The sequence below is a fragment of the Cynara cardunculus genome (genome assembly GCF_001531365.2).
Source record: "Cynara cardunculus var. scolymus isolate 2C chromosome LG 1, CcrdV1, whole genome shotgun sequence".
Lineage (NCBI taxonomy): Eukaryota > Viridiplantae > Streptophyta > Magnoliopsida > Asterales > Asteraceae > Cynara > Cynara cardunculus.
Window position 1 is genome coordinate 12,462,776 of NC_037528.1, and position 11,065 is coordinate 12,473,840.

General features: G+C 36.4%; 1 protein-coding gene across 1 annotated transcript in view; it reads right to left on the reverse strand.

Annotated features, from left to right (window-relative positions):
- Positions 1-1,584: 1,584 nt before the first annotated feature.
- Positions 1,585-11,065, reverse strand: part of LOC112511741 (paired amphipathic helix protein Sin3-like 2) — a 12,745-nt gene continuing 3,264 nt past the window's right edge. The window contains exons 8-22 of the mRNA XM_025117507.1: positions 9,768-9,889; positions 9,644-9,673; positions 9,276-9,460; positions 9,031-9,185; positions 8,516-8,643; positions 8,150-8,404; positions 7,339-7,983; positions 7,143-7,231; positions 6,386-7,015; positions 6,200-6,300; positions 5,978-6,116; positions 5,744-5,896; positions 5,492-5,652; positions 4,833-4,944; positions 1,585-2,212 (exon numbers count right to left, since the gene is read on the reverse strand). Coding sequence (XP_024973275.1) covers positions 2,057-2,212; positions 4,833-4,944; positions 5,492-5,652; positions 5,744-5,896; positions 5,978-6,116; positions 6,200-6,300; positions 6,386-7,015; positions 7,143-7,231; positions 7,339-7,983; positions 8,150-8,404; positions 8,516-8,643; positions 9,031-9,185; positions 9,276-9,460; positions 9,644-9,673; positions 9,768-9,889 — 3,061 coding nt within the window. The 3' untranslated portion in view covers positions 1,585-2,056. The remainder of the gene's footprint in view (positions 2,213-4,832; positions 4,945-5,491; positions 5,653-5,743; positions 5,897-5,977; positions 6,117-6,199; positions 6,301-6,385; positions 7,016-7,142; positions 7,232-7,338; positions 7,984-8,149; positions 8,405-8,515; positions 8,644-9,030; positions 9,186-9,275; positions 9,461-9,643; positions 9,674-9,767; positions 9,890-11,065) is intronic.

Genomic DNA, 11,065 nt, shown 5'->3' on the forward strand with positions numbered 1-11,065 from the left:
TAAAGATAATAATTAATTATTATGTTAGAACTCAATAACTATTCTAATTATATTTTCGATTTTTTATATTTTAAAATGAAATATTTATTCTTTATTTGATTATGTTTATCCGCAGTTAGTTATACGAATTCAAATATGGAGCTTCAATAAGTTGTACAAGATGCATAATTCACTTGTAATATTAAATTTTAAGTACATCAATATATAGTACTTCATGCATAAAAAATGGTTTTAAAAGTTTTTGTCAAATGCTTTGTAATATAGTATAGATATTATTAATCTTTTAATTAGAAATATGGTGATAAAATTTAAAATATAAATCATGTAATTGTTATAAATTTTACAAACTAATTACAAGTTTCATCCCTGTGGTTAAGGGATGGATCATGTACCTTAAACAAAATAATTACAAGTAGGATCACTATAGTTTCACTTTTATTATAGATCAGATCAGTGATGGTCCATGTTGGTTCAGATGAAGGTGGTCAGCGGTGGTTCAGATGAACAGTGGCGACGGTGGTTCAAATTGATGGTTGTTCAAATCGTGGTGGTCGGCGGTGTCCGACAGTGATTTAGATCAGTGGTAGTCACTGGTGGTTGTTAGTGATTCAGATCGGAGATGGTTCAAATCGACGATGGATCAGATTGGTGGTTGTTCAAATCGATTATGATCGGCGGTGGTTGTTCAGATCGACGGTGGCCGACAGTGATTCAGATCGGTAGTAGTTGGCGGTGGTTCAGATTGATGGTGGTCTGTTTCGGTTCAGATGGAGATAGTCGACAATGGTTCAGATTCCGATGGTGGTCCGTTTTGGTTCAGATGGCGATAGTCGACAATGGTTCAGATTCCAATGGTGGTCCATGGTGGTTCAGATCGGTGGTGGTCGGCTGGTTCAGATTGGTTGTAGTCGGTGGTGGTGGTGGTGGTGGTGGTGGTTGGCGGTGCTTCAGATGGTAATGGTCGGCGGCGGTTCAGATGGCAGTAGTCGGCGGTGATTCAGATCGACGATGGTTGACGATGGTCATATTGGGTTTTATGAGATTAGAGTATATTAGGGTAAGACATATTTGATATTATGAAAATAGAGAATTTCATTCCATCAAAATACCATGTAGTTACTAAGAAATGTTAAATTCCTCTATTTATAGAATTTGTGTGATTTTGAAGATTCTTTCAATAAAAAAAAATGAACTAAACGAGAAAATGAGATTTGGTCAATGGAATTTAACATTCCAATTCCATCAGATTTCTTCAGAATATACAAACTAAACAGTTCCTAAGATAGGAAAAACTGTTGGAGCCTTGAAGAGAACAAAAATTGGATTTTCTCTGTCGAAGAGAAGATGCTCTTACATTTTTAAATAAAATGACAAAACCTTTCATTTAATTACGAGTTTACCACATTTTAAATTAGCTCTTAATTTAAGAATTTTTGGTAAACTGATCTCTCAGTAAGTTTTTATCGTTGTTAAAATCATTGGAGACATTTAACCATGATTAGATAGAAACAACCGAGACACTCGATTAGAAGTCATTGCAAGATTTGTATAAAAAGAAAGAAAGAAAGAAGGGGAGACAATTAATCAAAACTCTTGAGACCAAAATAATATATGTGAGATTACATTTTACTACAATAGCATTAGCTGATGCCTGTACGTACTTGCTGTTTTCAACATCAACACTTCCCTTCTTTCATGCAGCAATAACAACCCTTCCTTCCACCATTAAAAAAAATATATCATCCTCTATTGGACACAAATTGTTACACAAAACCCCAAAAGAAAAAAACAAGAAAGAAGCAGTTAGATGATCACCACAAACCAAACCCTCCCTATTTACACAACTCCTCATGCCTCCTCATATCCCATTGTTTTTATAAACCCATTTGTTGCATTTGTTCTCACCATAATTTATGCCACCAAGATTCTACAACACAACCAAAAAAAAGATGCAATCTTTATTGTAATATTGCTTCTGGCTGAGGGGGGGTATTTTTGACATTTGGATTTGGGGGTGGGTGTATTTCAATAAATGTACCTTCAATAGAGTGTTGTATCATAATGCTAAAAATCTGTGAAATCGTTGTACTCTTGATTGTGGATGCCAATATGATGATGATCTGCTACTGCTGCTCATTCCTGAGACTTTTCTTTTTTTTCTTTTTCTTCGCTCGCGGAACAACAAGTCTTCGGTATCGAGAACGTACGAGATCTGCCACCACTCAACTGATTAGAAGCCACACACACAGATTAAACTTTATCAACATGCTTTTATTTCACTCCACACCCTTATTCACATTTAAACAAAAACAAACCAAAATTATGCGTAAATGAAGTTCGCCAACATCATTGTAATCTAAGTTGGAATCAAAATGTAGACATGGGAGGTTGTGACACAGCACAACATTCATACGCCTGGACCCTTGCAACTTTCGAGAGGATAATAAAACAAATGCCATATAAGCTCATTGTAAGTTTTTATATGCCCACGACATGTATCATAGTAATATCGCCAAGAAGAATGTAAACCTATACGATCGCATATGAAGAATACATATGCTTCGATATGATTATGGGATAACCAAAACCCAAATTATGTCATGTTGAATATTAATAGTTATTCTAGCAGAATAACCGAAGTATGTGTTAAAAGTGTAATTATGATAACTATAGGGTTTTATGTGTAAATATGTTTACATATAAATTTATTATGATTAATAAAATTAAATGAAACATTTATTTACACTTAATGGGCGTATACACAAATGGGCGTACAACGATCACAAGCCCAACCCGTGTTTGGGTACTATGGTCTGCTCATAACTCAAATAGGCCAACTATAAATAAGAAGTTAGACACAAGCCTGAAAAGTTGATCTTTTAGATTTAATAATTATCAAATAAAACAGAAAAGAAGCCTATTCTTTCTTTTCTGTAAAACACATACTAGATTTCAGGGTTTTGGGCTAGCACACCATGTAGGCCAAAGCATGTTCGTGTGAGGATCTACAGTAGAGAAAAGCTATTTTGGTTTCTAGTGCTCCGTCAAAACCTGCAACAAATCTAAAAGGTAATAATCTAAATACTCTATGGTTTGTTTAGATTCGTTTAAAAGTCACTGGATCCGTATAGGGTTTCTTTATGTAAAAGTTTTCTACACCTAAAACAGTTTTTTCGCTGTGTTTGAAAAGGTTACAATTTGTTTTGATATACACTCATCCATTAGAAGGTTGAATGGGATGTGTCATTATATGGAATTTCAAGGCATTCTCTATTTTGTCAAGATTGTTTCGGAAACTAGACTATTTACTATATCTTCTAGAAGACTTGAGAGACATCAAGGTTCTACAAATTTTGAATCCTATAAGCATCAGCAGCAAGTACAGCCTTATATTCGATTTTTCACATGCTAAGCAATTGGACACCATGAGGACTGAGGGGACGAGTGAAAATGAGAGACTTAAGCTTTCAAGGTTACTCTTGGGGGACAATGAAGCCAAGGTTGCAGTTGGTTTAACTCTTCTCCAATTTCCACTGTAATTTATGTTTTTGTAGTGAGTAAAAAACGATAGCAAATAACATACATGATAAAATTGCATTGATCTTAATAAATTTATGACTCCTAATAAATTTATGACTCCTATTGATTTGTCCTTTATTTGTGTTTCCGATATCTAACAATAGTTTAATAGATGTTTCACTAGACATATCTTTTTGGTTTTCGTTCATGATGAAAATCTCAACAATTCAAAGGCTGCTATTACATAAAAAACCAGGAGTAATCCTCTTCATGAGATTCCACAAATCCATGTTACTTCATGCAGTTAACTTACAGTTTTTAGTTCGCTGCACAAACGGATTTGCTACTTATAATTGTAGTTTATCAATTCAAGCTTTCTTTCTTTAACTTAAATGTATTCTCTTGATAACCAATCGTTCCTTGTAGAGACAAACCTTGGGGGATGTATGGTTGGTTTTCCATTAAGTCCTGTATGGATAACGCAGTCGGTGTGGATTAATCTGTCTGTATAGATTGGGAAGGTTTTTGTTTGGGAGGGCTTTTCATAGATGGAATGAGCATGTTTTTTAATTGGGAGGGGCAAGTTTGGAAAAACAACTTGGCTTTCTGCATAAAGCTCCTCCCTATAAGCTTACTGAATAAACCACTTTCTAAATCATTAAGCCACTACCAAACAGTCATGTATAGCTCACCAAATAAGCCGTGACTCCCATTAAGCTGCTAACAACCATGCCCTTATCCTTGGTAGAGGTGAATTATTGACTCTATAGATCCCTACCCTTGAGATGGGATTCAGCATACAATCAACAACTATGACGACAAATCATGTCAAAATCACTATTGTGATCTTTCTAGACAAGAGGATGTGAAGCAACAATGAAAGGAAATACGTTTTTCAGAACATCAAAGATGAAATGTTGCAAAGTTTTCCGAAAGAAAGATAGGATTCAAGAACACAACAAGAAGAGAAGTAGACAGAGAATGTCCAATTCACCGCCCTAAGGGCAGGGGCTCTGTTAGATCATATAATAGTTGTGTGCCCACACAAAAGAAAAAATCTCTTAGCCTTGTCCAGAATAAGTATTATTTATTTGAGGAGTTCAAGATGGGAGTGATAAGACATTCTTGATTCTGCATCAACAAATAGATAGAAGCCGCTTTTAAAGAAAAAAAGGGCAAAAACAGGGAACAATGGCATATTCCGAAACAAAACAGAAAAAGCAGATGCACATGAGAAGTTTAATCATGCTCCATGAATCGCAAAGTATTTATGAGAAGTGCATACAGCCAGTAACATAAAAGATAATAAGTACCTTTGATGAGCTGCAAGACATCTTATACTCCAACCCATTAACCACATGAACACCTTCCATGGCAGCCGATATAGCAGAAGATTCATCCATGTCTGAGAATTGGCGTTTATTTCTGCATGTAATTAGAATCCTATCATCATGTGAACCTAATAAATAGCACTCAGTCCACATCCCTCCATCCTAATTCCCAAAGAAATCTGCTTTTTGGTTTTTGGGTTCTGTTGCAAACAAAATGATCCTCTTGGATGCGAACAAAACTTATATATTATTACTGTAGTTCTTTATTTCACACACACACATATATATATATATATATATATATGTTGTGTGTGTGTATTTAATACAAACCTGGTACGATTCTTAACTTTTTCTTCTTGATGCATTTATTATCATAATAACCATTTTCTGCTAATCAAGTGTGTGTCATAGGAAAGTGTTTAATCAAATTTCATGCATAACAGTTGATTGTTTTCTATATATTAGATGGTCTTTTGAGTGTTCGTAAAAGACCACAATGCTTATCAAAATAATTACTTTAGATAAACATCGGATAATGTACTAATGGCTACTCATGTGCTACACCACAAATCAAGGTTCATATGTTATTTACATTCTGAGCAAAGGGCTCATTTATTTTGAGTCAGAGAGAATATTATTACCTCTGCATCATAATGCCAGATTCCTTTTTCCCAGGCACAATTGAAAGAAAGTCATTGTGGAGATAAGCTGCAAAATTAGGATCCACGGAAACCGCAACCACTTCAGGCTTTTCATTCCCATCATCCATCAGCTGGATGACTAAACAAGATGGACCAGATGACTGCAAATGTAGGGAAGAAAATATAAATATAACAAAACACTTGCATGCCAAAAAATGGTAAAGAATGAAGCAGGAGAGGGAGAGAACTTACACACTGAAATCTGTATATGTTCTCATCATGGAGGAGGACATGTGCATTCTCGTAATATACAGAATCAATAAATTTCTCAGGCTTTCGAGATCTTTCATACTCATATAACTGAAGAAGTTTGTTATCCGTTTCATCACCTGCAACATTTTGAAGCTGCATCCAGAAAGGAGTAATCAGAACCTTTTCCTAATAGAAATGACTATTAAGTGTAATACCAAAATGTAGGTTGCATGCCTGTTTGACAAGCTTATAAATCAGCTTGTCCAAAGTAAACAACATATAAGATTGATTTCCAATAATTGCCCGGCAATCATCTTCGAATTTTGCATTATCAGCAGATCCGTCAAGTAGATTATATAGAGCACTCATAAATCTGCAAAATACAATGACATCCTAGTGAGAAGAAATATTTGTTATAAGATTCTTTGTAAAAATAAATATGTGGAACTGAATTACCTAGAGTACAAGTCAGGTGGGGAAGTGTCCTTCGTAGCTCTCCACTTCATCTCAGCAGATGTTGAATTAAGTTTAGCCGACAATAGTCTTTCATATAATACCTGGCAACATAAAATAAATAAAATAAAATTTGGGGAAATAGTACTATAATTTCAAGAATAAATATGACGGAAACTGTATTCTTACTTGGTGGAGCCTAAAAAGCACATAGAAGGTTTCGTTTCCATAGAAGACATTACAATCTTTTTTCCCACCATCATGTGATGGAGAAGTCACACGCTTTGCCAGTGGTTTTGCTGTCATCAAAAAATGCTCTGAAGATTGCAATGATGTGCCATCTCCACCAACAAAGTTTCCATCCTCTATTCCCTCTGCTTCTCCTTCACTTTCTGCTTTACAATCAAGATCATCCCGGTCTCCGTCTTCTTCATGCTCTTCCCTCGAGCATTCATCAGCAGCAGACTCACTGCCTGACACATCGTCACCACCTTCTGGAACATTCTCACTGTCCTCGTCGTCAGCATCTGCGTCAATCTCCCTTCCACCATCCTGACGCGCCTCTTCTCTCGCAGCTCTATAGAATGAGCTCTCCGCGCTATGCTTTGCTTTAGCATGGGATCCACTATCTCCATAGGCAGCAAAATCAACCTCATCAAAATCACCATTGGGTGATAACTCGCCCTCTTCTTTCTCAAATTTGGAAGGCTCGGCAGAACGTTCATCATATCGCAGAACATTGGCTACTTTAGCCAAACTTCCATTTGCCAACGCGAAACTTCTATTTGCCAATGTTGCAGGTCTTGAGATATCAGTGTGCTGTAAAATAGAATAGATATACCAGATATGAGAGAATTCGTACAACAGAACACAATAATTGCAGAAGTGAAAGTGGCAAAATGTGTAAATGAAAGGGATCTGAATGAGTAGATTGATAAAGTTAAACCTGAGATGAAGGAACTTCATCGATATTTGACTTGGCTTCATGGACGTCCTCACAAACACTATTTGGTCTAAAAGGAGTCGCATCACGCCCTAGAAAATCATTTCAAGAAATTTGGTTCAGTAATGGCATATGAATACTGAGAAATGTAGAGTCATGTTTACAAATATCATAGATGTCAAAAGACAAAAATACCCACCAGATAATTCTGTGCTAATTCTGGAAACAATGTTATCATTTACAAGACCAACTACTGGACCAGAATCTGTCGCTCTTTCAGCTAAAGCAGAGGGCCGATTGGAGCCAGACGCTTTATCCCCAACACTCGTGTTCCTAACCTCTTTCTCTAGTCTCGATCCATCTTCTTTCAACGAAGTACCTCCATTTACCAAGATGTTCTTGCTTGAATCTACTTTTTTTGGTGAAGTGTTGTCATCTCCATTGCTGACTGGTTTTCCTTGCTTAAGATTAAAGGTACCACTATCCGCACCTGGACTTCCATCACTCTCACCGGCAGGCATACCTTCAGTTTTGGCATCACCATGCCTAGATGTCCCGATATCTTCCACACCATCAGAATCGTCAGGCCGAGAAGGAACACCTAACATTGGCTCCAAAAAGGTAGTCCAAAGCCACAATACTTTGTTCAGTTGTTCCTTGGTCGGGCAAATCTCTTCGCATGAATACTTAATAAGTTTATATAAGTCTTCATGAATATCCTTGTCGGTAAACTCGAATTCAAGATTTGGCATAATAAAGTGTCTATTCCCAGCAGCAATGCGAAGGAGCACATCGTCGTCTTTTTGGCTCTTTTCTTTTATTTCTTTGATCTCAGCCACTAAGCCTGATCATAAAGAACAGCAAAGGCTTTTTAATAATTAAAAAAGCAACAGTAAATCTGCAAAACTTGGATCTACCGACAGTAGAAACCAAGTATCTAGTTCAAAGGGAGAAGCAATAGCCATGATGACAATTGCATCGAGAGAGCAAGAACAACAATATTCACTTACATTTCGTGCTCAAATTCTTTGAATCTTGTTGCTTGAAATAGAAACTCCGGTGATCAAGCGACTTGTAATGGTTCTTCGCATAAATATCAGCCCAGACCTTGTTAAAGTCTGATCGACACTTTGTCCACTCCTCTAGTTTCTGCTTCAGGCGAATCAATATAACAGGCAATGCAACGGTTGGATTTTTACGCAGTGTGTCCATCACATCAAGACCATGATCGCCATATAGACGTTCAATGCAGCGTAAATTCAGAGCTACAGGTATTCATAAGAACAATTAATAATATAAGAGCAAACTATAAAACTGCATAAACCTTTCATGCAATTGAACTGCATAACGCTGGCAACGGAGAGTCTGTTAATCACCTGTAAAGTGCTCCTCAATACGAATGGGAGCCTCTGAACCAATCGAGCGGTCGTTAATGCTGTTTAGTAATTCCTCAGCACGTTTAGCAGTTGAACTCACAGACTCCAACAACATGTCTAGCTCAAACCTAGAAGAATCATAAAATGAATTAAAAATATGTGTAGTTACTTCATTTGATGTATACAAGTGAAAGAGGATGGTGCAACATAAAATCAGTGGAAAAAGGCATATCATGAATTGATAACTTGCCAGAATCCTTTAGTGTAGATATATAGAGGGAGATTCAGGGGAAAACCCCCAAAAAAATGAAAACTGAAGAACACTCTTGTAACCATTCATCTGAACGGTATGCACATGTGCATACAAATAACTGAAGTTGTTTCTTGGTTTTTATGGTTTTTATGCACATGTGCATACCAAGTGTCCCTCAGTTTTTCACCTTTTTTGCGGTTTTCCCCTGAATGTGACCCTATATATATATATATATAGTTCTTTTTAATGCTTAATATTTTACCTGTCATCTTCGCATCTAAACAGGCTCTCTTCATACTGGTTTCTACGCATATGTTTGAATGAGTAATCCTCACTACCAGAAGTCACAGATACCCAGAGATCATTCAGTACTTGAGTACCAAGCTCTGATCTCTGGCTTACTGATGGAATCGGATACTACAGAAGACCAAATACCAAATACAAACTGTCAAAACATGAAAGCAACTTGCTTCATAACAGAAAAAACATAAGACACGATAGACTTACATCATCAGGAAGAAGTCTGTAACTGGGAGTGCAGCGCTGACAGTTAGAGAGGTCAAGTTCTTGTATAGATTTCCCCCAATACTTCTCTTTGTACCTATCCTTCTCTTTACCAGCATCAATTTCACGCCTATGCTCCCTTTCTTTCTCCTCTGTCCTGGTTGATTTGGTAACGTTCCATAAAGCTTCTGCCATGATCAGAATGTTTAGTCAGATTACAAGACATGCTAGAATAAAACTCAGAGACATGATTTAACAACCCACCAGCATGTGAAATGATGAGATGGTTCCATTCTAAGTGCACAATTGTTTAAAGTTACATTAAAGAGATGTGTAGACAAAGATAAAACAGAACAAGTAGTGACACATACTTTTGTCCATAACACCGGCAAGAAACCCATCTGCAAACAAGATACGTTAGTGACGATAAAAGTAGTTCTCAAAGAGAAAAAAGAAGATAAAATATAACAGCCAGCAACGTAATCTAAAAGCTACCTATGTTTTCACAGCGTTCCAGAAATGCACTGAATCCTTCCATAAGATCTGTGTGCTTCCCAAGTAAATCAGAAACCTGCAAAAAGAAAATTAAAAGATACATCAAATTCACAAGAATGTATCTTTAACCGTCCTGCTCTACATTTTTCGGCCCAACAAGAGAATGCAAGTAATCAAGGGCCAATTAGTGTACCAATATATATACCATGTATTTAAATTCGAAGCCGACTACATTAGATGGAATCCATAAACACTTAACCAATTAAACTTGTAGAATTGTGTTTGTGGATCCCTTACAATAATGTACTGTTTTTTAATGTTGATGCACATATATCTTGAGTAGAGACTAGCATTCAGCAATTAACACCACCAACTCAAAGCTGAATCCTGGTAAGTTCTGGATCAAGTCAAATATTTATAAGTCCCAAAGCAATATCATCTTGTTCTTTAACAGACTAAACCTTCCCTTAATACCTCAACTCAAACTTTTTTTTTGTTTTACATTAACCCATTGACCATTTTCTAAACTATAAATGGAGAGAGCTAACACTAGGTATCTTAAAAAGAATTATTTCAGCTTCAATCTGAAACTAATCAGACAGTCATGGAGTTACCTATGGATAATATTTATAGTGAAACAAGATTTCACCGTTAACACGCCCCATCAGGTATAACCCAGAGTAAGACTGCTGAACAGGTGCACACATTGAATGGGTCATGATGCAAGGATTGAATGTGTACAGACAACAACCTTAATGATACTCTTTTTATACCATGAAAGAAAGTTCTTTGGTCATGCGTCCAGAGGCCAAGAGACACGGATATCATATATTTTGAAGTGAGAACTGTTTTCAAACTGATGTAAGCCGTGCTCTTAACCCATCAAATGTATTAACACTTCATAGACAGGTCACAAATACATTAAGGTCCCGTTTGGTCTGAATGATTTCATTGAAATCCCACAAACGTAGGAATTTGAAATACCATGGGGGTGGTTGGTATTTCATGGGATTTTGTTGGATCTGTATATAATAATGTTTTAAAATATGTTTAAAACAATTGTTTTGTAAAATCAATTAATAAAAATGTAATTTGATAATTTTTATAATTATTTATAAATAATGGAATTCAATTCCATTCCAAACCCTACAAACCAAACACACAAGAGATTTCAAATCTTCCAAATCCAACCCCCCCCCCCCCCTAAATCCCTCAAAACCATTCCATCAAACCAAACTCCCCCTAAGGGATTAAGGTGGACCTACATATTAGTTAAATTCTAGGCTGCATCAAGCTAT